Source organism: Thunnus maccoyii, chromosome 5 (genome assembly GCF_910596095.1).
Source record: "Thunnus maccoyii chromosome 5, fThuMac1.1, whole genome shotgun sequence".
Taxonomy (NCBI): Eukaryota; Metazoa; Chordata; class Actinopteri; order Scombriformes; family Scombridae; genus Thunnus; species Thunnus maccoyii.
In genome coordinates, this window is record NC_056537.1 from 17,232,711 (window position 1) to 17,260,094 (window position 27,384).

The window sequence follows — 27,384 nt, forward strand, 5'->3', positions numbered from 1 at the left end:
TATCAGCACTTTCATGAATGTAACATGATTTATAACGTATAAGTTAATAATTTCACTGATATAAATAAAAACCTATGTAAATAAAAAAATAAATTATGCTTGAACACAAATATTTTAGACTTTTATTTAAAAAAACATCAGCTGACATGGTGTAACAAGCCAAAGACAGTACACATTGTAAACACACACATTTATCCTTCTTTGTCACTCACTCACTCACTCACTCACTCATTCACTCACTCACTCACATGTTTACTACTTTTTTTTCACACCACTTACATTTAGTCCTTTGACTTTATGTACACGTACACAATACAGTGATTTGTTTGCATGACACCACACCATAAAATTACAGTGTTTTCAACATCATCTTCTGGTCAGCATACATTTACTTATTTTGCTATTACAAATATCCCATCTCCATTTCAAATATGCTTTTTTTTTTCATAAACAAATCCTCATGCAGTCAAAGTGAATTTGTAAGTAACAACAGCTGAGCAGTGGCTATTTGGACTCATTTGTAGACTCTCATTGATCATTAACCAAGAATCCATTATAGAAATTCCTAAAGCTCTTTTGTCAGTTCTGTATTTGTAAAAAGAAAATGACTCCTGTTGGAATTTAACTAAAGTTAAATCCCTGTGCAACATCATGAGATAACTGTTTCGTTTTCATTTTTATTCTACCCCCGATGTTTAAGTCCATGCTGGAGTTTGCAACTTATAAAAAAGGCAATGCTAAGGATTGGTCTGGTTACTGCAGATAAATTGTTGGTCAGCTAGGGCTGATTGTCAGTTGTAGTAAAACTTTACAGATTTCATGTTAAGATCAAGAAGCTTCTGAAAATCCTGAGTTGGTTATTTTGCTTAGTGGGCTTTTATCCTACAGTCCATAGGTCAGGTCCAAATTACTGTGTGAAACTCATTCAGCAGCTTTCCTTGCTGGAAACATACTTGTGTGTTTGAATGTCAATGAGCATAGCCATACCATAGTTAAAGAGTTTATTTTTAAGCCCCTTACTACTATTCCTTTGTCTGTTGTATTCACCAGCATATATTCTGAAATAATAGGACTGTTAAAGCAGGTATACAGACTCTATAATTAACAGATAAAAATCATTTAAATCTTCTACAAACTAATGCCAAAAAAAGTGCACACAAACATCTTTGACCTAAAAATGGTGTACTTTCACAGCATGAGCTCACGTTTGCTCTGTAATGTTGAGACATAAAGAAATGCTGCATAGGCAGTTCTAATGCTAACCATAACATCTCCAAAATAAACTTTATGTCCTACACACATAATGTACATCACAGATGAATATGCAATGTCTAATATGACATGACATGATAATACATGATCTCAATCACTTCTGTGGCTGTGGTCATGTAGATTTTGTCCTTCACAATTCTTTAAACCAAAACACAACAACAAAAACAAATGTTGACATCTCTTCAATAAAAGAAAAGAGCTACTGCAAATTTTACACTGTGAAGTGCGGTTGATATTTCCCTCATGATTATTTTGTGTTGACAAATATTGCTTGAAGAGCTGTTTGTCCACTCATAGAGCTGATAAGACTGAGGCAAGTGTTTCAAACTATTTAATAGTCAATAGTCAACTCTAAAGTCTCTCTCTGATTTTGCTGTGTGGTGTCTCTGAGCTATGAGGTCAAAAACCCTGCGCTGGGAGACACAGCACAAGCTGGGAGAGGGATGTCTCATAGTTGTAATGGCTACAGAGAAATTCACAGTAATTTTACAAGACAAATCAGGTCAACAAACTATTTATTTTCTTATAATCTTACTCTTCAAGTCCTTGCTGGCTTTGGTAACTGGAAAGAAACAGGTAATGCTAAACCATTAACAGCAATAACATCTTACATGACACAAAAGAGACCTTTTTTTCCTACCTTGTTTCAAGAACATCAAGAGTTTCTGCAGGCTTGGGTTTGGCACCTGATTTATTGTCCTCTGTCTCCTGGACTTTTCTAGTCACCTTTGGGCTAGAAGTTGCCTTTCTAGACAGTTGAGGGCTGTGTCCTTTCCGCTGTAGCTGTGGGCTGCCAGAGCCTGCACCCAACTTGCGGTTGAGCAGGGGACTCCTGGAGCCCTTCATCTTGGTGGGCTGCTGCAGACTATCCATAGTCTTCAGTGGGCGCAGGCCAAGAAGTCCACAGTAGTAGTTGCACTTATGTTGTGTCAGGAACTGTTCGAATACTTCAGGAGAGCCACAATCTGTTAGTCCTTGGTATCTGAAATACAGGAGACAGCTTTTTTATTGCAGCCATTCTAATAGTAAACAACCCAAAACACTTGCATGTACTGATTGAGATACAAACCCTTTTGACTTGGTCACAACTTTGACATTAGTAATCTTCATTTCAACACCTGCCAAAATAAATCAAAGACGATCTTTAATATTAATAGATACAGTATTTGATCACTTTCTTGATCGCCTTGTATGTGTTGCTCACCCTCCATCCGAGTGACCAGTAAATTGCCATGCGTCCACTGATGGATCCAGTGCTGGAATGTGCAGCATTTCTGCTCCACCTCAGAGATAGTTCGTGTAATCAGTCTGCCTTTAGGATCCATCATACAATACTTGAGGAAGACACCCTTCAGATCAGCCTCCACTGTGGCATATGGCACAGAGTTTGCAGGCCGGTACATCAGATACTGAGGATTCACTCTGTGGAAATCACAGGAAAAAAAAAAAAGTGAGATGATCACAAGCAGTGCATTTTTAGTAGGAATCAGTTATCAGAGCTGCTGTATATTGGATGTGGTCCTTACTCTAGTGAGTGGCCAAAGTTCTCAGCAACTCTTGCTTCAGCTGCAAAGATTTTACAGTATTCTCGGATCATGTTTTGGATTTTGCACTCCTGGCAACAGAAAGAATTTAATAAAAAAAAAAATGAATGTATAGCAGGTGTAATTGCTAGGAATTTATTGCAAGCAATTTACCAATAATTCTTAGACGTTAAATCTACTACTACTCACTTGTCTTGTAATCTCTAGATTTCTCTCTGTAAGGTTGCTCTCCTGTTTGGTCCCATAGGCGATGGGGTTTTGAACTTTGATGATACAGGTGCTTCCAGACTCAAAGACAGGATCCAGGCCGTAAATTACCTTCACTCTGCTGGCTTTGTGGGCAGCACCTTCCCCGATGTGCACCGTCTCGGTCATGATGCGGCCAAAGTATTTGTTACCCCAGTTGCCACAATCGGCAATACCTTTGCTGAACAGCAGTGGGGTCATCTCTATCTCCTCTCCAACTAAAGGAAGACAGAAACAGATATTTACATCTGTTTGTTACAGTACAGCAACTAAACAGGACATTTAAAGGCTGCAGCACATCATTTGCTGGGTGGAGAACCCACAGACTCAGACCACAGTTGAATTCCTTCCCTCAGGAAAAAGACTGAGGTACAGTCCATATTTACTACTATTTTGTTTATTTCATCATTATTATTACCTTACTCTTTTTATTCTTCCATGTTTTGTTTGTGGGAGCAAAAGCCAAGACACATTGTTTGTATGCTTTTATATTTGGCTAATAAACTGATTCTGATTCTGACAATAAGAAATGATTTACAAAAAAAAAAAAGTACATATCTAATTGAAATATTTACCTTCCAAATCATCTTTCAGTAGTATCTCAGACAGAACTGTAAAACAGAAAACACACAAAAACTCATTAAAGCACAACTGATATGATTAGATGCAGTTTTCAAACTGAAATTTCTTCAGGCATCTTGTATCTTACTGTCTACACTGAGGAGGTAGTCAGTGGTGTCAGTCCCATATTCATTCTTGATCGTACAGCCATACACTCCACAGTCTGGGCTGGATGCCAGCACAATAGCCAACGCTACCTGGCTTTCATCTCCCCCACTTGAGGACAAAAGAAAACACATACAGCACATAATCACGTACACATGAAGTTTATTGCCTCATCAGAACTATACCTTATTTGGACGACCACAATAACCCACAAGGTGTCACTGTGACACAGACAGTCATATTGTGTGGCAGCAGTCTGCTGACACAGCAACCAATAGCACATATATAGACTTTTAATGCCCCCTGGAGATGGAAAAAATACTGTGTCAGGTTACAGTCTCTGTGTCTAGCCAGAGATTCACCTCTCTGTGTCACAGCTGTGGGGTTCATCGTCACATGAGCTAGATGTCTGCAGTGAGAATATGAGAATGACAGAAGGCCATGAGATGCTCTCTAAGGCCCAAATAAATCCTGTTTATCCTTGTAGCCTTATTGTTTCATATTTGGAATCTGTCCAGTTTAACCAGTCATGTTGGCTGGATTTCTTAGAATAATAGCAACGACAAAGTAATTATGTTAATACCCACAACAAATTGAACACCATCTGGTATTGCACTTGATCCGTGTTACAGGTGGTTAGAGTGGTGTTGACGCTGTAAGACAAGAAGGGGATTTACCTTCTCTTCACCTCTAGTATTTCCTCTTCATCTCTGTACCACTTAATGGTAGAGTCACTGAGCACGTTGAAAAACTGGCACCAGAGCTTCAGGTGTCCCGAGGCATCTGGGAAAGGCTCTCCCCTGATCTTACGGATGACCTGGGGTGCTGTTGGTGCATGACAGAAGTGGTGCCCAGCAAGGGGCCCAAGGTAAATATATACCGTACTGGAGAGCGGAGACTTTCTAATGTTTCTGCTTCATCGAGTGCCAATGTACTGATGCCAGTGTTGACAAACTTCAAAAATATGCAAAGTCTTTCACAGAACCATTATGATTATGACATATTTTGTGAAAACTACACAAAAAATTGGATGAATGAAGTTGAATCTATTTCACCTTAGACTGTCATTTAATTAATAAAGATGGTATCTTAATTTGTACATTTTGTTTATATTCTTTAACAATATTAATGTCATATTATCATATATCAATACCCTGCCCACTCAACATAAACTGTATATATATATTTTTTTCTTGTTGCACAAGATAAAAGAATACATATTTCATGACTGAAAGACGGACTTTGTTACCTTTCAATGGGTCCAACTTCTTTTCAGCAGGTTTCTCTTCTCGCTTGGTGCTGACTGGCTCTTCTGATGGAGTCTCCTCCACAACTTTTGGCACCTCCAGTGTGGTCTTTCTGCGGCTTAGCAGCGGAGAGCGCCTCTCCATTGGTGGGGTGTTTTGTCCCATGGGAGCTTGTAGTAATGCTGCTCTGCGAGCTTGGCTGGGTGACATGTAGGGGGTCTCCTTCTTGCTTTGAGTGTCTAGCGCACCGACAGTGCCTTCTCCATCTTCTTTAGTTTTTGGGATGAAAATCTTGCGGCGAGCCCCGGAGGCCAACTCCTCTGGCGTGGCAGAGCGTATGAGTGATAGACTGTCCTTACGTTTGAGCCGGGGACTGCTTTCACAGGAGAGGGATGATGTTGGTGTCGATCCCCCGCTTAGATCTTCGTCTGCCTTGTCATTCTGGCGGTCACCCACAGTGATTACGGGGACAGATGTCACGGCCTCGTTGTCTGAATCTGGAGCAGCCTTGGACATAAATTTACGGAGACTGGCTGGACTCAGTGATGGATGTGCCGGGGGTTTGAAGGTCAGTCTCTCAACAGAGGATCTATTTCTTAGGAGGTCCTCAACAGTGACAGAGTTCTCTATCTTGGCCTCTTTTAGGGTTTTTGTTTTCAATATTTCAGGGACAAAGTTGTCTTGGGTTGTTTTGCTCAATGATGGTACACTGTCACCAACCTTTGGCACTGGAGCTTCAAATAGCACAGAGGGAGTGTTTCCTGTTACATTTTTTTCTGCCATTTCTTCTTGGTTCTGAGTCTTTTCAGGCTTAGTGGCTGCATTATTGTCAACATCATGCTTTGTTCCCCTTTGCATGGTAGCTGAAGTTTCTGTTTCTGTTGACTCACACTGAGAGGCCACTATGAGATCACTTTCATGGCAAGTGACAGAGATCGGTGGCACCAAGAACGAAGGCGCCTTTGGAGTTTCAACAGGCTTCGGTGTGTCTGAAACATGGGTGTTTACAAATGCACCATTCTCCTTGTCCTCACTACATGAAACATTTATAACAGGAATTTTTGCATAGTCCAACTGAGGGAGCTGTTCACTGCTTTTTATTTGTGTCTGCTCCCACTCCGGCTTTTCTGTCTCATCATGAAATTGCACAACTTCCTTTACTTTCTCGGTAGTTGAGGGGTTATAATCATTCTGCATACCTTTCTGCGTGGGCAACAAATCTGAGGAATCAGACACACTCTGTTCTTGGATTATTGCATCATGGTTTTGCAACAAAGCAGGCTCTGTTTCTGTCTTGTTGAGTGCCAAAATACTTAATGGCAGAGTGCACTCTTTGAGTTCAGGCTCCATTATTTCAATTTTTGGGATTATAAAATGTTCATTTGGGCTTAAATCTGGCACAGCTGGTTTAATATCTTCAGTACATGAAGATATTTGGATTTGTGGAACATTGTCTGAGGCCCAATCCAGCTGTTTCTCATTGCCATCTTGACGTGCAACATTACAGGGTTCCTCCAAAACATTAGCATTACCTTCCTTATTTTGTGTTACTGAAATGGTCTTTGATTCATCCAACTCCTCTACTTTAACTTGATTTTCCTCTACTTTCACCTGAATTACCTCTACTTTAACCTGATTTTCCTCTACTTTAACCTGATTTTCCTCTAATTTCACCTGATTTCCCTTTACTTTCACCTGAGTTTCCTCTACTTTCACCTGATTTTCCTCTAATTTCACCTGAGTTTCCTCTACTTTAACCTGATTTTCCTCTACTTTCACCTGATTTTCCTCTAATTTCACCTGATCTTCCTCTACTTTCACCTGAGTTTCCTCTAATTTCACTTGATTTTCCTCATATTTCATCTGAGTGTCTTCTACTTTCACCTGAGTTTCCTCTACTTTCACCTGATTTTCCTCTACTTTCACCTGAGTTTCCTTGTCTGTCTCCATTTCAAACTCTGAACTCTCATTCCTTGCTTCTGTGCGTTTGCATTCTAAAATCTCCTGCTCTTGTACTTTCAAATTGTTACACGAGTTAACTTCTAGATCTTTCTCTAAATCAGAAAACAATACCTCTTTCAAGTCGCTTTTCTCCTCACTGTTTGTGAAACCTGAGTTTAAACTCTGCTCTGCACTGTGATTGTGGAGTTCTTTACTTTCCTCTGCAACAGAAGGAGTGCTTATTTGCTGTATTTTTAGGTCACCCATCTCTAAACTCTCTGGGGCTGCAGTGGGCGGAAATCCTACATTCATTTCCTGAATAACTGAAGCGCATTCGACCTCTTCTTTAAAATTACCTCCCTCTGAAGTATGCGCCTCCATAGTAGACAGAGGTGAAAGTACCTGGTCTGATGTTTTAGATTCCCTCGTCTCTATTCTCACTTCCAGCGAAGGTGTTGGTAATTCAGTAATCTCAGAACTGTTTATATCTGAGGACGGCTGTGTGTTTGATTTCACTTCAGTTTTCTCTTCCTCACATAACTTAGTGGAACAGCCCTCCTCTGTGTTCGCTTCAGCTTCTTTGCCCGTGCTATCAACACTGATCTCCTCTTCTTGCACAGCCTCAGTGGGTGTCTCACCATGGTTGTGGCTGTCAGTCACCGAGATAACACTGTAGGTGGAAGCCTGATTATCTTTCAAGCTAGCGAGGGTGGATGTCGGGGGGTATTCCTCTTCAATGGGGACTTGGGTCTGTGGAAAGACAGATATATCTTCCCTGGGTGAAGACTCATCTCGTGCAGACTGTTGAGTAGGCTGCGGTGAAACTACCACGCAATCTGGATCTTGATGGTCTAGGGGAAGCTGAGAATCTTTCTCTTTACCCTGAAGGAAAGTAAAGAAATAAAGCATTTTAGTATTTCATTCTCAATAAACTCCATCAAACATTGATGGCTTTTTACTCTTTTACATTAAAATATTTTTAATATATATTATATATATATAAATTTGTTGAGATATCCAAGAACTTACTGCCAAATACATTCACTGTCATGTTTTAAGAGGCATGTTACAGAAAACTTACCACAGTGACCTTTGACAGTGGGACACTTTTAGATTATGTCGAGTTTTTCTACCATAAATCAACAGAAGGATAAACAGTGACAGATTCTAACAGATTCGATATTGTAATGCAGTGTTGCATCCCCCACAGACAGGAAGAGCACTGAAACCACTCTGCGAACAAAGTTAATCAGTCATTAGTTGAAAGGTAAGCAGTACGCCGTTTGACAAATATTTGGATCAACTAGATCAATAAATTCTTGTGTTTTATGACCTGTCAGCTTATTTCAGGAACTTGTCTACCACAGGTCCTGTGCAAGGTTGCTGTGTTTACGCATATAAGGGTCCAATAAAATGTTTTGATATTTAAACAAACAAGCCAAATCTGTATTAAATTTGTTTTTCAACAGCAGGAAATTTTCTAAATGGAGTCCTAAGTGAACGTCAATTTTATACTATGTTTTATGTCTATGATTTAAGCAATTAAATGGTTAATCTAGCTGAAAGGGACAAAACCTTGTCAAAAAAATAACAGCCACTGAGCCACTGAAAGTGCCTGTGTATTCTGCCCCGTCCTTATGTTGGAACAAGGACAGGGGAATTCCCACATGTCTGAAACAGGTGTGCTATTTACACAAAGAACTGTCTGGGCAGTGTATGCATGATAGCGTGCCTCTCAGCAGAAACAAGGCACAACATGTTCATTATTCACATGAACCTGTTGTGCACATTTGGATCAATCATCTGTTGAGGGTGAAATTGACAGAGAGGAACATTACTTGACTTTGATTGGAAATTAAACAAAAATCATGATTTTCTTCTTTAAAAAATCAATACACACACAAGAAGATCTACGGGTGAAGCTTCATACTACATATGTTGTAGTGTGGTGGGTTTTTCCCCTTACTGCCCCTGTTTGTGCTGTTCACAGAATTCATGAGGGCGAGCAAAGACACCACATTCTGCCTCGTGACAACATGTTTGGCCACAAGTGACTGCTAAGAAAAAAAAGAAGTTGCCGATTTTGATGGAAGGAACTGGTGTCGCATTCAGTCTAAAAATGAAGCTCACTGCATGTGTAAATAGATGCTACACTCGTGAGAAAACTTGCTCAGATAAATCGGTAGACTTCCTCCAATTAGTCATCTCTAAAGGTTCACATTATACCACCACTGTACAGTTGTACTTCCACTTTATGGACAGTCACTCTGCAGGTGGATAGAATTTAAACCTGGTGACTTCAGTTCCCTTTCTCACATGTCATTGTGCACCACATCACTGGATGTTAGTGAAATCACTATTGTACAATAAAGTTCACTGCAAGCTTTTGCTCTATTCATGCAAAAAAGTCAAATATAAAAGGACCTAAATGAAGGATTTTAAATAAATGATGAGATCTTATTGTCTGCCTGCAATCACAGGTATATAAACTTCAGTGGAATTTTGATGGGTCATAATAACTGAATAAACTTTCAGAAATTATCACATATTACCACATAATTCACCAAATCCTTCCCAACCCTCTACTGAAGCAGACAGGCATATTGAACAAAATATGCAGAGACAAGAAATAACATTCTTTTAATATTTTAGTGATTTTTCATGTGTGCAACTAAAACCATTTCATCTGCCATTTGCCAAATTCAGAAGATGTTTTTGAATATAAGTGCATGCTTAAAAGAAGACAAGTCAGAAAATTTTATGTTTTTTCCACTAAACGTTGTATCTCTGTTTGCTTCTTTGTTTAAAATTTGGGGGGAAAAACATAGGCGGGGCTTTTGATGAAAATACTAACATAAAAAAGATTTTCAACCTTACCACTTCAAAGAAACGTGTGCAACTAAAACAAATCCATATTAAAAAGCCAAGAGTCTAACAGTCACATGATCTAAACCAGTGCAACCTCAAATATAGCAAAAATAATAAGCCTACTTGGAATCCCTATCGGCTTTCCTGCTGTAATGGCATAAAATGTAGTCAAAAGTCAAAATTCCCCAAACATGACAGACACGAAACAATTCTCTGTGCGGAACACTGATGAGAGAAGTACTGCCTTCCTCCCTCTTCTCTAGATGAGGAAGGGGTTTATTTTCAGACATGGGGAGGGGGGAAGCGAGGAATGTGTCCAATGTGATGAGGCCCTCCTTTCATGCTGGGACCTGCAGGAAAACTCACTCTACTACCGCTCATATAGACCACACGGCCCTCTCTCATACAAAGCTCCGCTTGTAACGTGAGAACCGCCTCTGGAATTCAGGTTTCATCACCATCTCTGACGCACTGGTGTCCCACTCATTACAGCCAACATCTGATATATTCCCCATCCTATCTTACAATGTGCTGTGTAGATACACAACATCCCCCACCCCCACATATATTAAGTGCAAGTCGCCCTGCTCTTATAGTTCCTTATTTCTCCTACACTATCTTGTTTGGCTTGTCACTCTTGAGCACTGTTGATGCAGTAAAACCACAGTGCTACACGGTCAGGCTGACGCACTCCGTCAGTTGACTGATACTATACTGTATGTTTTAAAGTGGTTATACTGTCTGTCCCACACAGTCTTACGTGGCCAGGCTGACACACTCCACTGTTTTGACTGATAATATACTGTATGTTTTAAAGTGGTTATATTGTCTGTCCCATACAGTCCAATGAATATAACATCTAACTGTGCCCTCATCTGCTTCTTATCTACCACATTTATAACCAGCAGCAACCCAAAGCCTAAATGTCATAGTTGACATAGTTCAGGATTTGGCCCTGAAGTAGCTCATCTCGTACTCTATCTTGTCACACCAATACAGTCTCTATATATATATCTCTCAAGTGGCAGCCAACTGCCCTTCAAGACCGTTGTACGTACCTCAGTGAGAACTTGGAGCCCAGACAATGACATCTCTTCATGTGGACCGCTGCTCTCTGCCCCCACAGACACCTTCATGGCCTCCACAGCATCATCGGCCTCCTTGACACTCTGGCCTGTTGACTCCTCTACGCTCTCAGGGGGCAAACTATTAGCGGGTGCTAGGTCTGTGTGTAGGACACTATCTTCGTGCTTGTGTGTGTCTGGCGTCAACAGCTCCGGTGACACTGACTGTTGTTCTATATCCACAGTTTCTGAATGCCCCTTTGGTTTATCAGTTTCCATGGGAACAACTTCCTCTGTGAGAGATTTATCCACCTCTGGATGATGCTCCATCTGCAGCCGAAATGAGGGTGGCGTGTCTGGTTGAGAAGGGTAAGGCTGCGTTGAGGGGGACAGGTGGTCAAACTCTCTCCCCTTGTTCTCAATGTGATCATGAGAGTCCTTCTTACCCTTACCAAAGAAGAAGTCTTTGACAGTGTGGAGCATAGAGGAGATTGAAGTCTGGATGTTGTGCTGGTCGTGATCCTTATGAGCCTTGCTATGATGTTTCACTTCAGAACCATGTTTTGGGTGGTCTACCATGTGCAACATCTCTGACAGCCTTTCTTGTTCTTTCTCCCTCTTTATGGCCAATTCTTGTTCTCTCTTTTTCTCTCTCTCAAGCTCTTCCTCTGGTGTTTTTTCTTGTTCCTCCCTCTCTTTTTGCTTCTTCTCTTGCTCTTTACTGGTGTTTACAATAGGTTTATCCATCTCCCTAGGTTTCTCCACTAGAGGTGAGTTCTGTTTCTCATCATTAGTTTGGGACTGGAGAGTCTCTGCCAAAAACTGTGCCAAACTGATTCCTCCATCATAACAGTTTTCACCTCCATTCCCCATCATATGGCTTCTGCTGCTGCTATTGCTGCTGCTGTTACCTCCAGTGTCTACACCATTAGTGATCTTTATTTTCTTTTTGGCCAAGGTTTCCTCAGATGGAGGTATCTCCTTCTCCAGGCCACTTTCTATGGATGTCACAGGGGCTGTTTCCTTGACTTCAGAGCTAACTCCATTGGGTTCTGCAGCAGCCCCAAGCTGCTCAACAGCCTCAGGCTCCTTCACTGCTGGGATCTGCTGTGGTTGTGGAACGGGTCGCTTCCTTGGAGGACGCTCAGGGCTAACCCGTGGTTTCTCTCTCTGAATGTTTTCTTTATCCACCTTCTTGGTGTGGTCCTCCATGTCTTTCTTCTTCTTCTCTGCTTTCTGCTTCAGTTTGGCAAAGAACCTCTGGTGAATCTTGTACTCATTCATGGTGCCAACCTCCAAAACCCCCGAGCAGGATACAATTCCTTTACTATTGCTGGCTGAGACCTGATAGATGGCTGCATCATCTAATGTGCAGCTGAAAAGAGAAACACCTATTATTCTCATAATATAGGTACTCTGAATGAGCACAAAATACAGGAAGCTACATTTGCAACATTTAAATGAACAAAATAGATTATTTTTGCAAGGTTGTCTTACATACTTGTAAATATGGAGGGTGTGGGTTTTTCCATTACGGCGAATTTCATACTTTGGAAGTCCACAGTAGCGGTCCATTTCCATATCATCTTTATACCATTTCAGTTCCGGAGCTGGGTAGCCTATAAATATTAATAGACTTTAGTATAAAATTCACTGCCTCTGGACTGTAAACAAAACACTCCTTGTGCCACAAACTGACTGGCATGTTGTTACACAGGTACCATGTCTGAAGAGACATTTTGTGTTAAATATTCTCTTTATAGATAACTAGGTGGACAAAAATAAAGTAAACATAGTACAGTGTATGTAGAGGCTTTGTGTCACACAGGAACAGCTGTTGCTGTTGGATAGGCCAACCCATCCGATCTGCCTGCAATTATCACCTTGAAAAAACAGTTTGTATATACAATTTGGTTGCAAAATTTCTGGTTCAGCTTCATTGTCTATTGTGTTCAGAAAGAATAAAGCAATTTATGTTGTGTCTTCAAAGTGAAATCCTTCCACAGTTTTCAGATTAGTCACATCCTGTCTCTTCACATCTGAAAAGTTTCAGTTGCTCCAATAAAGAACAAGTGGTGGCATGCTCATAAACAAGGCTATGAGGAGTAGGCTTACCTGATACTACACATGTGAACTTCACATTACAGTTTTCTGACACTGCCTTTGATTTCAAGGTGGTGTCAAAGGACGGCTGTATGTCCTCGGTCAGCTGAGCCATGACACTGCACAATGTGCTCCTGGAAGAAAACATTAATGCATTGAGTGCCCTGTTCTCACAATTTATTGCTTTTAAAAAGTTTTCACCCCATTATCATTACAATAACCTCTTCATTACATTCCAATTACTTGCTTAATTAAGAGGAGAGGATGTTAATGGGAACTTCTGGTAGTGAAGCGAATAGGAAAGAGTGACACAGAGACTTGTGAGATGTCAAGCAAAACAAAATTGTCAATCCAACATTGAAACTGACGTTGACGAAACTAAAACTGAACGCAACACGGGACAAATTGGACACTTACATTGCTGTTAAGACCTGTGTAGGTTTCATTCTTGGGGTAAACCAGTTTGTGTGGTTAAGATGTTAGTTGGGAGGAATGTTTTAAAAGTATGGATTACCTCGTTGGCCTGTAGTGAGAATACCTTGAATAGCTATTCAGAAAGGAGGCAAATGAAGGGACGTTAATGATGAATTACGATCTGCGTATATGGAACCCATCTAAATAAAATAGTTTAATAACTGCTCTAATCTTTAACAAAAGGAGCACTTTTCAAGTTTTGTTATTCTCATGGTTTGTAGATTAGAAACTGAAACACGCACGTGATAAATGTAGTTTTCGAGACACAATGTCATGCGCTAAACAATATGATGTAAAATCTGTTTTGACTGGCTTCAGCATTTCCTCTTTTCAATTAAATGAACTTTAAATGAACAGAGAATTTTCAGTTGTTTTGTGATTGTTCTCACTTGATCTGGCTAACCCAGATGTTTTTTCTTGACCACCATGCAATATAAATCAGATTTTAAAATCAATTTTGCATTACAAGAAACATATTTTTAAACGCCCTGCATATACATGGATTAGAGATGAAGTTGTCTACCTGTTCTCAGGCCTAACATTCGAGAGGTAAGAATTGCGGCTCTCTGAACGGCCATTGGACTCCTCTTCACTGAAGCTGCTTGTCCTCCCATTGCCAGAAAAAGAGCGAGTCATTGGCCTCCTGGAAGTCATTGTCCACTGAAGTAATTCACAAAAAATGTAAGATCCGAGATAAACACAGTACAAAACTACTCAGTGTCCACAGCTTGTCAAAGTTCACTGTCCCAGTTCAGAGTTGAATTGTGTTATCCATGTAAAAGACCCTGGAGGAGAAAAAAAGAAACACTTAAGAATAGTGAAACAACTTGTGAGATGATACTGAAAGACTAAACTATAAAGTACAAAGAGGGCCATTTGCTTGTACAAAACTAAAAAACACAGTTCAGAGTCAATGCTTGTCCTTCTGACCAAGCAAAGTATCGCATTGGAGCAAGTTATAAATAGGTTCAGCTATCAGGTTGTGGAAGGGCTGTTAGTGGTCAAACACAAACCTTAGACATGTTATTTAATTGTAAGAGTTGTGCATCCAATTCAGGTGTTTCTTGGTCCACACACAACTTGGTAAATCTTCCAACTTACCATTGAGTTGTTGTCAGTGTTGCTTTGGAGCCTGAGTCTGTGAAGAAAATCTGTGTAACTGCCTATCATAGACACGCATGTGTTGCCAGCAGGGCCCTATTTATAGCAGGCCCACAAATAGGTGCAAGAGCACATGAGATTTTCCGAAACTATACTTAAGACTTAACAAAGAAGCCTAAAAACTAAACTGAATATAGAGTGAAAGCTAACCATTTAAACCAAAAGACATTCCTAAAAATCTGTCATTTCATCAGTGATCATACTGTAAAAATCTCATGGCTTTCTTTCAATCCATCTTATAAAGTGGGAAAAACAGTGTCTCATCTTGGTGAGACACTGTAGAGGATTGGATGTGAACTCGCAAAACATGTCTGTAGAATATGATTCATGATGTAGCTGATGACGACCTATGAACCACATATGTCCTGTGCTTTGCTCACGAGTTGCTACAGGACAGCCCCCCTCACTTCGTATTGCAACACATGGTCAAAACATAGTGGCCCACTTGCAGATCACATTTCACATCAATTAGACAAAAACAGGCCCAGCTGATGAAATCTACACATTGATTTAATGACGTAAGCATATTTTAGAAGCGGTTTTAGATAGCCCCTTGGTTGTTTAAGGTGCTGTTTAGGTTGTTTCTAGGATACAATCTTTTATCTGATTGTGTTAGAAATTTGTATTCATGATGTAATAATTGTATCTTGTATTACAGATTTGTGGCATAATTTGTGTTGTCTGTCTTATGTTGTTTACCTATAACTCTCTGCTGCCTATCTTGGTAAATATCTATCCAAATATATTTTTTGTACAAAAAAGCCATATACTTATATAGTAATATATGCATACCTACTGTATATGTCTGCAATGTGAAATGGGAGTCAAAATAACCAATAAAAGACGTTCATAGGCTATTTAATGTATACAAAAAATGAATGATACAAATAAAGCATAAATAATCATGGTATTTGGAAATATTTTATATCATTTAACACTTAATTAATGGTCAAGAAGGGATCAAGAAGGGAACTACTTATGATAACACATAATGCTGTGTTAAAATGTATAATGTTGTGCTAGCCTTCTTCAATGAGACCTTTTAAGAATGTACTCCGTATTTTACATTATGCATGTGAATGTCATGTATGACGAATTAATTGATAAACATATCATTACTTTAACTCACACCCTGCTATATCTAGCCTAAGGTTTCTCTACCTCAGTGACAACCTAGTACGAGTTTGTCCAGTTTTGAAGGCATATTTTAACTTCCTTGCTGCAACACTCAACCTCAGCCTGACATTGCAGTGCACCTGAAAAAGAGCCAACTCGCTTATTACCGTAATGTCAGGAAATGAGGCTCTACATGCATCTCCCTTACATTAGCCGCTTAACGGGACACAGTTCGTCTGTTCTGACGTCTTTTTTCAATTTGTGACACGTTTTTACTTTAGAATTAAAATAAATGTCTATGTTTTTGCGATGTGGCTGGGGTGTAATACTCTTTATCTTCTATGAGATGCGTCTATATTATAGACTTAACGGTAATGTGTGTGTATGCTGCCTCGTTCCGGGAAAGGGGAAGAGTTTACTCCGATTTAATTTAAGTTATGAATATTGTGAAGAGGAAAACATACTCTGGCTAAGGTCCGACAGCTACACAACTGGTACGAGGCTGACGGCAGGTATGCACTTAAACATGGGTCATTTTTAACACAATGTTTTTGTTAAAATAGCACATTTAACATACAGTTTAGTACACTGCCGTGAACAGTTACGCTGTTTTGACAAGAAATGACCATTTCGTGGTGGCTTGGACGTTGAACCAATTTCAGTGTTTTCTTAATGTTATTAATTTCTTAGTTTTTCCATTTGGGGCGGCACTATTGCGAGTGATCCAAAAATACTAATTTTAAACTTTGACTCAGCTTCTTACATTCTGGTTTTTGTGTGTCTCAGCAAAAGAAAACTTGCCGATAAAAAGAGGAAAATGTACTAATGACCGGATCCCGCCCCAAACCCTGCCGAATAATGATCAGAGGTATGTTGTAATTATGGCGAGAGTGTTACTTTTTCAAAACAGAGACTACGCACTGTGATTTCAGATGACTGAGATTCTCAATTGATTTGTTCTAGATATTGTCATAGTGCGCCATCCTGTTAATGTGTGTGTACCTGTGAAACACAAAGTGACTCTGAGTGTCCGTGCTGAGGGCTCAGGTATCCTGCACTACCAGTGGTTCACTGAGAAGGACGAGGTATGTCGGTTTTACTTGTGTTTGTGTATGAGTTACCAGAAACATTAAATTACAATACTCCCATTTAAAGCTTTTAAAACACCCTTCTCAATCATTTTAAATGGAATTTCAAGTCTTTTATGAGAAATAACGTCTACAGTGTATGAAAAGTGTAATGAATTTCATATGCAGTATATTCTTGTGCTCAAATCTCTCTTAAAAAATGTTACAGAAGATCTTTGACACAGACTTGCAGTGATCTTAAGCACTTACTTATTCCCAAATCGCTGTGAATGTTTCTATGCCAAGTTATAGGTATTCTTTTTGTTGTTGTTGTTGTTTTATAGGTGCGTGGTGGCACTAATGCAGACCTGACCATCAAAGCTCAAAAAACTCAGCTCTTTGTTTGCCGAGTGAATGACAATTTTTGTAACTGCGTGTTCAGTGACTGGGTGAAAGTGAAGGTGCTGGACATTGATAAATCAGGTATGCATTATGCATTCCTCCTTAATCATTTCTATTGTGTCGTCGTAATTTTTGTGGTTTTGCATATTTGTGACACAGCCTCAGAGGGTAATGACTAAGCTCTATGAATATCTATGTGGGTTTGAATCTCCATACCTTTCTTTCCAACCATCATCAGGTTTGCCATTGCAATGGGAGGGTGAGCCCCACATCGCTGTCAACCCTAAACCCCAGATAGTCCAACAAGCTGCAAAACTTACACTCCGCTGTGCCGCCTTCGGCAAACCGGCCCCACACTATCAGTGGTACAGAAATGGGCAACCACTGCTGGACAAGACTAGTGACACGCTCCAGGTAAGGAAGGATGACAGGCGAGTGTTTACTTACCTCAGTGCTGATAGTGATTGTTTACACTGTGCTATATTTACTGTGTCATTTCACTGAATCATGCACCCTCCACCAACCATGTAATTTATTTAGAAAATGTGGTTAATATTTTGCCAAAGGTTAAATTTGAAGCCACAGAGACAATCAATGCTAAAAATATGATCTATTGTGGTATCTGTAGATTGACTGTGCCACAGCTGAGCATGGAGGATCATACCTGTGCTCGGTGTCTAACGTGCTACAGGAGACCTGGACTGAACCAGTCGATGTTGACATTGGTAAGTCATAAATGAAACTACTTTTATTGACTTAAAAGTCACTCTTTTCCCAAGGCTAGCACCGTATTTTCCTCTGACTTAACTTCCTCTGTTTCAGATGAAAAGATTTTCTCTACCTTCTTTCATTCTTCTGATTTAGCACTTGGGCTTTAAGTTGTTTCCATTATGCTGACGGTACTTTCCCATTTCTACTGAATAAAAAGGAAGTTGTCAGACTCCAAATAGTATTTGGTCCAAGCCTTAGACACACAACAGGAAAGTGATGTAAAGTGAAACCAGTTGTTGCAGTGTTTCTCCTGTTTGGTGTTTATGTAACTTATGTTGTGGTATGTACAGTGCATATCACAAAAAAATACTGAAAAGATGTTTAATTGTAACACCCTAAATGATCTGGACAAAGTCATAGATTTGTGTTGAAAAAAAATGCTGATTTTGTGCTTCTTGTTTCATATCCTCTAGTGCAAAATGATCAACTTCCTCGTGCAGCACTCACAGGTACAGTTTAATGGGAAAAAAAACCTCTTGTGTCAACTCATGCTATTTGTGCTAGAGAGGAAAACTATCACGGTATGTATTAGAATTTCCTCCCGTTGCTATAAATAGAACTCTACTTTGACTTTTTGTTTTAGCCACGGATAAAGTTGCCCTACTTATTGGCAACTTGAATTACTTCAACCACCCCGGTTTGATGGCCCCCGTTATGGATGTACATGAGCTGGCCAACCTCCTGCAGCAGCTTGGCTTCAGAGTGGTTTCCCTGCTGGATCTCACCATGGAGGAGATGCTGGCTGCAATTGACAAGTTCATTCAGCTCCTCGACAGAGGAGTTTATGGTGAGTATAATTTTCCTACAAGTTATTTTTCTCTAGATTAACTACATTCATCTTTTGATTCTGGAATTTCCCAATTTTAATATTGTCCTTGCTTACATAGTAATTAAAATATTTTAGTGTGATCTGAAATATAACACTGTAACTTCCTTTGTCGTGTTTTGTGGCCCTTATCTCTTCTTGTCCACTTGTCATGGGTAATGAACCTGCCAGTGGTTTATATATCTTCATACGCATGTGTGGCTGTGTGGGAGGATAAGGGGCAAAGAAGCCTGTTTAAAACTGCTTGTCATGTATTGGCATTTCCTGAATGCCTGTAACAAGGGTAGATTTTTGTTGTATTTTCTAGAGGGTAAATGGCAATCATGCAAACAATCCACATGGTCTACTGAACTTTGTCTTTCTGAACGTGTCAGTTATACAGTGTTGAACAAAAAAAAGTAAATGGCATTGTAGTGTATGAAAACATTTTGTGACTAATAACTGGAGGATATAGTTTCAACAACTCAAGTTGTCACATTATTCAGGGATACGGAGCCACTACTGTTATTAAACGGTGGACAGGTACAAAAGTACACATTTTAATCATAGAGCTGTTGTTGATTATAAAGTAAAAACAAAGATAAGCGAAATGTCTTGCTGTATCAGAATGACACTCTCTGTTATTACTTCCTACTTTCTTTTGCTGTTAACAAAAACAAAGACAGAAAATTGAGAATCATATGTGTTTTGAAACATATCAGACTGTACAGACCTCAGGTATCATCTTGCCTCAGTGCGATCTTTCTGAAGATGCCTCAAACTTTTCATATTGATCCTGGGATGATTACAAATCTGACGGTCTTGCAGCAGTAACTAAATGTGTGTTTCATCACACTTGACAGGCCTTTTCTACTATGCGGGCCATGGGTACGAGCGTGCTGGGAGGAATTACTTGGTAGCTGTTGATGCTCCACAACCATACCGACCTGAAAACTGTGTCTGTGTGCAGAGGGTCATGCTAGGCATGCAACAAAGACGGACTGCGCTGAGCGTAATCCTACTGGATACCTGTAGAAAATGGTAGGTGCAATAACCAATATCTGTTTTTATTTAAAGATGACAGGGACAAATGTTCCCATATAATGTTAAACTGATTATTACACATGTTATAAATATGTTATCTATTATATCAATATCAGTTTATTTTGTCATAATAAATTGTCTGGATTTAGTTCAATCAATTTGTCCCTCTAAAACCTGTACTTTACTTTTAGGTACAACCAGCACTGCATACCGTCAACCATCATGCCATTGAAACCCAGTGGGAATACCATTTATGGTTATGCCACGTATGTACTTTTAATTACAATACAGAAACTGATACCCAGAGCAACTCATTTACCAATGCAAGTGCAATTATTATTGACCTATGACATTAGAACACCTTTTCAAATCAGTCAACATGCTGTAGAATGGAAAATGTATTGCAAAAAGCAGAACTAATATTTCTATCTGTGTTTGTATAACGTTTTTATTATTAACCAATGTAGATGTGAAGATGCTGAGGCTTTTGAGGTCCAGGATGGGGGAAAGAGCACTGGAATCTTCACTAAGTACTTGAACAAGCACATCCTACAGTCTGAGAAAGTCACACATGTCTTAGAGAAGGTGTCTGAGGGTAAGTATTTCAAACAAAGCTGTGGTTTTGTTTTGTTTTTTGAGAACACTATGATAACTCTAAAATATATCAATCTATGAACAAATCTAAAATGATGCTGCAACAAAGATAGCTGTAGTTTTTCGGACCATGCTGTGATTTCAGTATGGGAGTGGACATCTGGATTACTTCCATCCATGCAATAGGCTGACAGTTATTACAGATCCAGGGTAAACGGATCTGAAGGGAACAGGTTGTTCTTGGGTGTGCTGGGTGGACTACAGACAAATTTTATAATTGTTGGAAACTTGTTTTAGTGTTTTTTTTACTCAGGACTTGTGAGTATAGCTGTGACTGAGCAGGTGTGGGGAGTTATCAAGTTGTCCAGTCTTGAGAGTGTGTTTGTCTGTTTGATGGGTCCCTGGTAGAATAATTTTTCGAGGTACCATTAGCATGTGACCTCATTCTCTGGAAATTCACACTGTTGGCTAGAGAACAACAAGAAACTTGAGAGCTGCAGAGTGCAAGACAGCTGCTCTGCCGTTTGGACACCCCCTGCTACTGCTCTCATGGGTTCACTCACAAATACGCATTATCAGGACAGAGTGCCCTGCTGACAGCACAGCCTGAACAGTTTACAACAGGTTTTTATAACTTTTACTTTTGGCTTCTTTAAATCTGAAAGCCGATTTATGGGCATTAGCTCAGAAATTTCCAGTCCTCTAATGTAGTTTACTTTATATCTGCTCATCTTGTCTGGAACTTATTTAGAAATGGAAAAAGAGATGTTAATGATGAACTGCCAAATCTTCTCAAAAGCCAAGCATAAATCTATATCAACTTATTTGAACATGGTTTCACTATCATTTTCTTTCTCTTCTGGCCAGCCATGCCACTCTGTTAACCTTTTTAATAATTACTCATGTTTGCGTGTAAAGTATTGACTCTTGTCAGAAAGGTTTTTTCCAAAACTCATTTAGTCCAGTCAATTACTGTGATTATTAACTATTTTCAAATTTCCCTAAGTTCCTCAAAGTCAGCCATGTGAATCTGATGCATTTTTCTAAAACCCACTCCCTGCTATTGCAAAACTCAGGCAGCTCCACATTATTCAAAACAGTGCAAATGAACAGGCACTCTAGTTGGTAAAGATTTTGTAAAGACTTTCTATGGAAACATAACTGGAAATTTGTGTGTGAATTTTCTGTAAAGTTTTGTCTTCTGATCTTACAGGCGTCATTATTTACCTGTATTTTTTTTTCTCCCTCTCTCTACACCAGATCTAGGCAGAGACCCTCTGGTCACAGGCAAGCAGGCGGTGGAGATCAAACACACCCTAAAGGAACCTCGATCCCTTGCAGATCCAGTTTGGACCACCGGCCACACAAGGGAACTACACCTGAGAGATGTCTGCTGGAGACAAGCAAATGGTGAGTTGGGGAAATTGTCTCCAAACTATAAAAAATGTTTATTATTAAATGTCAGGTCATATTATGTTAATGGCGGGGTATGTGACACATAGCAAACTATCAAATATCGTTTATCCCCCCCCACCCCCCATCCCCAATAAAGCATGATTCCATTCCTTGATCTGTTTTTACCATGAATGAGAGAGAGAAATTGTATTGTTCAATTTCCTCACACCTCCCACACTACAGCGTGTGACAACGTAAGTGCAGACATTGTGGTTTAATGTGATATTTTCAGGACCATTCAAAAATTCAACTCATTGTTTGTGATAAAATCAAAAGAGGGAACTGTTTCATCTTACTGGTTCATTAAGTATACTTTCCTGTTTGATGGAAGGAAGTTGTTTTTTGAAACTATGTACTTGATCCCCTTTTAAACAGAATATTGTTATTACAAGATCTAATCTGAGAATCTCCTCCAGACTAGATGAAAGATAAAAATCTGCGGTTTGAATTAACAGTAGCTAAAAGTCCCTAATGTGGTTTATTAATAGCTTTGATAAGTCAGCTTCTTGACCTCAGAGATTTAATACCACAGAATAATAAAAAGTACAGTCATAAACAGTTTGAGATCCTGTTATTTTAAAAAAAAATTTCTTCAAACTTCCTAATATCTCTTTTCAGAGCTGCCACAGAAGAAGCGGCTGATGTTTCTTTGCGGAGTAGAAGTGGAAGTCAGCTTCTCGGCTTTGTTCTCCAATATCTTGGTGGCTTTTGCCACTTTGAAGACTAAAGGCCCCCGAACCCAGGACTGCACCATCACTCTGAGCAGCATACCTGTAAATATTAATTTTCACTTAAAACTATCAGACATCCTGTCAAGTTTTATTGTCATCCATATAGGAACCACAAGCGTTCTATACAGTGACATGACACACAACACACTATAGGTTTAAAAAAAAAAAAAAGTATAATCTTCATCTATGGATATGAAGAGGTTATGAACTCAACATTGGGCTTAAAAATGGAAAGTTTTATCTCCATCATAAATTCCATGTTACTCACCATACACGCTGTCAGTTTCCATTAGCCAGCAGGAATTTTTTTCAACGATGACCATTCACCCCCACGTTTCACATGTTTGAGGAAGTCTTGCCCATATATAGACTTCCATCTTCCAGTCTGCTGCAACCACAGTGAAAGCAGGAAGTAGTAACAGTGAACCGGTAGACTTTTCTTAGTATGAGGCATCCATGCTTTCTTGGTCCATACTGACATCTAGTGGTTGTTTTTTAAGGCTTCTATTGCAGTGCATTAGAGCAGTGATTCAGTGCCAAGACATTGTAAATGCAGAAAATATTTATAGTTTTCCGATATAGTTGGTTGACAAAAACTAATGATGCTGATGAAATATTTTATGTTCTGAATTCTTAGCTATTGGAAGACACATTCTCCGGCCCTGGCAGGTCAGAGGAGATGGACTCTCTACTATTTAAGTCATCTGATAACCCAGACTGTACTCTGCGACTTTGTGCTCTTCAAAAGCTTAAGGTATGCACTCATTGATATGTCTCCCTGTGCTGTATCCTTGAAGGGTTATTTCAGTTCAAAACAAAGCAAGTCTTTGCAAGACAGTCTTTAAAATAAATGTATTTTGTCTGTCATTTCTCTTTGTTAGGAATCGCTGGTCATCAAGGTGGATTTACACTATACTCACACGGAAAATAGGCTGCGACTTACAGAAAGCCAACAGGTGGACATAGGAAAGCCGATGGTGGCATCCTGTAAATTGTACAAGAGAAATACAGCAACAGCCTACAAACAAGAAGGTGCTTCTGCTCAAACTATGGGCAACATTTCAAGCAGCAAACCACCGCTGCATCAGACTCTGGCTGGTCCATGTCGCCCTTTTACCAGAAAGGCAGAGTGTGCTGCTAAAGTTGCAGTTACAAGGAGCAACGAACCTGAGGAGAACGATGAGAATGAACTACAAGACTTCACTTTTGGACATTAAGGCCCTTTTGGTCCTATTATTGTAAATACAGATTTGATTATTTGATGTGTTTTTACTGATGTGAGGAGGAGTTACTCAATTGCTGATCATGCATCTTTACTTGACTGTGGTTTGCATTTGGTTTTCACCAGCCTTCAATCCTTAGCTCAACACTGAAGAAACATTAACACTTAACTTTGCTCAGCACTGATTTAATGACAAATTGTATAATACTTGGAAAGACATTACTTGTGTATGACACTTTTTCAATGGCAAGCTGGCTAGCCTAATTTATAATTACTGTCAATAATTTATCTAATAAAAACTACACCTTTCATCACTATTTCAGTGTCAGTCTTTTGAAACATGCTAATCTGTTATTCAAGCTTAAAGGGTAGGTTCACTTCAGCTTTTAATGGAAGTGATGGGGACCAAAATCTACAATGTGTCCATGCAGTCATTTTGTGCAAAAATGTATTTAAAAGTTTATCTGAAGCTTATATGAGACTTCAGCAGTCTGAGTTAGTCATATCAAGTGGATATCTGCCACATTTACAGTCTTCTTGGCATCAAATTCCCTCTTTGTGTTTCCTTGGACACTGTTTCCCTGTTGAGCTGTGGTGGAAGTATAGTAACAAAAAGGGAATTTGGCACTAAAAAGACTAACACTGAAAGATATCAACTATATTAGACTCATGGACGACTGAAACTTCGTATTCGCTTCAGAAAAAAACTTTTAAATCAATTTTTGCACGGAAGGATGACTGTGAGAAGAGAGAGAAACAAATCATTATTTTTTGATTGTTTCATGGCGGTTACGTTCTAAAGCAGAAATAAGTAACCGTCAAACACTCAACAGATGATTCACTGTGGAGAATTTCAGTTTAATTTTCCTCCTCTGCATTTCTCCTTTTCATTCATTTATTGTATCCATCTCACGCAACAGTAAAAACAACAGGAAAAATCTGTTGTATTTTCCTCGCGTGTGAATGCTACATTTCAAGCGCCACCGTCATTTTTTAATTCCTCATGGGTCTAATTTGCATGATCTACCTGGTTTCTCAGATGTGGTGGCAACACAAACAGGACTGCACCACAGGGACTTTCAGTTCCAAGTTTAGTTCATGAGATTAGTTCCGCTGGTTCCAAAGTACCTGGAAATTTTAATCAAAACAGTCAGGGCTTTTATAAGTGCATTATGAAGAGTTCTTTTAATGGCCAGTATGGAAAGGAAGAATGCTTATGGCAAGAAAAACCTATTTCAGTGTTCATTTTGGTACCTGACTATTGTGTCAAAGGTCCAGTGTGTAGAATTTAGTGGCATCTAGCGGAACGGACTTGGCAGAAATGGAATATAATATTCATAAGTATGTTTTAATTACTGTATAATCCCATGAAAATAATAATTGTTGTGTTTCCGTCAGCTTAAAATGAACCCTTTATATCTACATAGGGAGCAGGTCCTCTTCCATGGAGACCGCCCAAGCCCCCAGGACCAGCGCTGGGCTCTGAAGCCAATTTGACATAGCAGCCAAACCATGCAATTGCAACGTCATGTGATGCTATTGGGCCCAAAAAGACTTTTTCCCATCGGCTTACATTGTGAAAGAGGCGTCTGTAAATCAACAGATCTTTTTTTTTGAGCATCACAACCCCTGTGAAATGATTCGTCTCACTATCAGAATTTGATCCATTCGGTTTGATCACATTTCGAAAGTCTAGAGGAGCCGCACAATTGAATAGTTTTATCCCCATTCAAGTTAGCCAGTGGGCTTAACCAGAAGTAGCCAGCTCGATTGGCAAAAATCACCAGTGCACTTGCTCTATGGGCCCCACAGATACAGACGCAATGTGGAAGAAGTTTAACTTTTTTGGCTTCATGTGCCACTGAGCAATTTTCATAGGATTGAACGGCCCCCGCCTCTGACACTGTATCCAGTTCGCCATAAATCCATAAGCACCCATTGTTGCACCGCCATGTTTCTACAATAGCCCAGAATGGACAAACCAAACACTGATTCTAGAGAGGGCCTTTTGCATTTTTGCGAGTTCCATGGTAGATTCACCTACACGCTTGGAAAGTGAGGGGGAGGGGTATTCAGTTTGTTGCAATCTGCAACCTCACCGCTAGATGCCACTAAATCTTACACACAAGACAGACCTGAGAAATTGTGAACCCATCCTTTAAAATCTTGCTCTATTACAGTATTAATGGAAGACAGATTTGTGGTGTTTGTGTTACACCTGAGAAATCTAAGTTAGGATGCTAAAGTATGCTGTTCTGATTAATATCTGACTGACAGTAAGTGAATAAGTAAGTGCATGGTCACTTAACCAAACAACCAACTACATGATAGTTATTGTGCCTCAAAGTATTGTCTGAACTCAATACTCGACAGCACGTAGCCTGAAGGATGACTGCACAAAATTGACTTTTATGTCACATCAAGATCAATCATGGTAAGTAAGCTAAGACCATATCAGCTATATCAGCTACTGTGGTTTCAGTATAGTCTTAAAAGTAAAGGGATAAACGTGTATACATACAGACTAACGTTAACTATTGTTGGGTGCCGTTTAGCTACGGGGCAGCGTAGTGAACGTCATGACGAACCAAACTAACTGTTTGACGAAGCAATGCGAGAAGATATATTAATGTAAGAAGAGCTCTCATATACACTCGTCAACATTACTACTTCGCCAGCAACTTGGAAAACGCACATTGGTTTTAAATGTCGGCTTGGCAAAATACACTTCTTTAGAGTTCTCGTCATTCATCATGATACATCTGTCTTTAGAGTGAGGTAGCGAAGTACCGCTTCATTGAGCCTTTTTGTCATGTAGACAACCTCACAAAGTATACAGAAATACATGCACAGTGATCTTCATCCTTTATATAGACAAAATCCCCTTCCAATGCACCAGTTCCCGCTAGCTCGCCGTGATCGTATAGTGGTTAGTACTCTGCGTTGTGGCCGCAGCAACCCCGGTTCGAATCCGGGTCACGGCAGACATCTGATGGGATTGTCCTTTTGGGTGTGTTATTCACTGTTGCGATACTATTCCTACCATCGACACACACATAAACTAATTTTATGTCAAATTTGTAATATAGACCTTGCAACCTATATTTTATAGATATACATTTGGCCTATAATCAAGACTATAATGCTTTTATGCCATCATAATGTATAACCGTGCTGTAAACTATAGTAGAAATAATGGAACTTTGATTGTTGTAACATTACACCGCTTTTCACTTTTTGGGGGACTCCAACTCTTCTCAAGAACCCTCGAAGGGCCAAGCACCACCGGATTATTTTTGCACAATACATTGGGGCCACTACGGTTTTTTTTAAAGTGCACTAATGCAGTCTGGCCTGCAGGTGGCAGTCAGACACACCCAATCTTCATCATCATGGTATAGGAAGAGTAAATGTCCTCCTCTCAGTATGGTTTACCTTGCCAGTTAAAAAAAATTATAGAGTGTTATGATTTTAGATCAACCTGGAATGGTTTGGCCCCCTTTGCAAAAAAATCAGTTAGCACACAAAACA

The 27,384-nt window shown here is 39.6% G+C and overlaps 3 protein-coding genes and 1 non-coding gene across 9 annotated transcripts in view; 3 read left to right on the forward strand and 1 right to left on the reverse strand.

Annotated features, from left to right (window-relative positions):
- Positions 1-126: 126 nt before the first annotated feature.
- Positions 127-14,723, reverse strand: alpk3a (alpha-kinase 3a). 2 transcript variants are annotated; one of them, XM_042410607.1, is made up of 14 exons: positions 14,587-14,723; positions 14,009-14,270; positions 13,024-13,145; positions 12,410-12,527; positions 10,903-12,283; positions 5,038-7,858; positions 4,466-4,613; positions 3,772-3,899; positions 3,638-3,673; positions 3,006-3,280; positions 2,799-2,887; positions 2,477-2,694; positions 2,342-2,390; positions 127-2,254 (listed from the first exon to the last, which is right to left on the reverse strand). In XM_042410607.1, the coding sequence occupies exons 2-14, from the start codon at positions 14,137-14,139 to the stop codon at positions 1,909-1,911; spliced, it is 5,862 nt and encodes a 1,953-aa protein (XP_042266541.1). In that variant the 5' UTR covers positions 14,140-14,270; positions 14,587-14,723; the 3' UTR covers positions 127-1,908. The 2 variants fall into 2 exon arrangements, with proteins under 2 accessions (XP_042266541.1, XP_042266540.1); XM_042410606.1 differs by lacking the exon at positions 14,587-14,723 and adding an exon at positions 14,499-14,569.
- Positions 14,724-16,172: 1,449 nt separating this feature from the next.
- On the forward strand, positions 16,173-24,170 carry malt3 (MALT paracaspase 3). 2 transcript variants are annotated; one of them, XM_042410610.1, is made up of 15 exons: positions 16,173-16,274; positions 16,549-16,630; positions 16,726-16,847; positions 17,174-17,312; positions 17,470-17,645; positions 17,860-17,956; positions 18,416-18,451; positions 18,586-18,789; positions 19,671-19,848; positions 20,043-20,117; positions 20,319-20,446; positions 21,706-21,855; positions 22,519-22,673; positions 23,269-23,385; positions 23,513-24,170. In XM_042410610.1, the coding sequence occupies exons 2-15, from the start codon at positions 16,588-16,590 to the stop codon at positions 23,846-23,848; spliced, it is 1,956 nt and encodes a 651-aa protein (XP_042266544.1). In that variant the 5' UTR covers positions 16,173-16,274; positions 16,549-16,587; the 3' UTR covers positions 23,849-24,170. The 2 variants fall into 2 exon arrangements, with proteins under 2 accessions (XP_042266544.1, XP_042266543.1); XM_042410609.1 differs by having other exon boundaries at positions 16,202-16,256.
- Positions 24,171-25,987: 1,817 nt separating this feature from the next.
- LOC121897678 (FERM domain-containing protein 5) overlaps positions 25,988-27,384 on the forward strand; it is a 60,945-nt gene continuing 59,548 nt past the window's right edge. The window contains exons 1-2 of one of the 4 annotated variants that reach the window (XM_042412345.1): positions 25,988-26,129; positions 26,227-26,287. Coding sequence is in view for 2 of the 4 variants with exons in the window: in XM_042412348.1 (XP_042268282.1) it covers positions 26,285-26,287 (3 nt within the window). In the remaining 2 variants the exon portion in view is untranslated. Of the gene's footprint in view, positions 26,288-27,384 lie in introns of all 4 variants that reach the window. The other 3 variants (XM_042412348.1, XM_042412344.1, XM_042412349.1) reach the window with 3 other exon arrangements.
- On the forward strand, positions 26,766-26,837 carry trnah-gug. Its single transcript has one exon. It is a non-coding gene; the product is annotated as a tRNA-His (tRNA).

What these genes read in the sequence shown, in the direction of transcription:
- malt3 (XM_042410610.1), top strand. Translation starts at nt 16,588, where the DNA reads ATGACCGGATCCCGCCCCAAACCCTGCCGAATAATGATCAGAG. An exon ending in ACCAGTCGATGTTGACATTG is followed by an intron (nt 17,957 to 18,415) that starts GTAAGTCATAAA and finishes CATATCCTCTAG; the next exon opens with TGCAAAATGATCAACTTCCT. An exon ending in GTGCTCTTCAAAAGCTTAAG is followed by an intron (nt 23,386 to 23,512) that starts GTATGCACTCAT and finishes TCTCTTTGTTAG; the next exon opens with GAATCGCTGGTCATCAAGGT.
- alpk3a (XM_042410607.1), bottom strand. Translation starts at nt 14,139, where the DNA reads ATGACTTCCAGGAGGCCAATGACTCGCTCTTTTTCTGGCAATGGGAGG. An exon ending in GGCTCCAAGTTCTCACTGAG is followed by an intron (nt 7,859 to 10,902) that starts GTACGTACAACG and finishes ACTTTCCTTCAG; the next exon opens with GGTAAAGAGAAAGATTCTCA. An exon ending in ATACTAGAGGTGAAGAGAAG is followed by an intron (nt 3,900 to 4,465) that starts GTAAATCCCCTT and finishes TTTGTCCTCAAG; the next exon opens with TGGGGGAGATGAAAGCCAGG.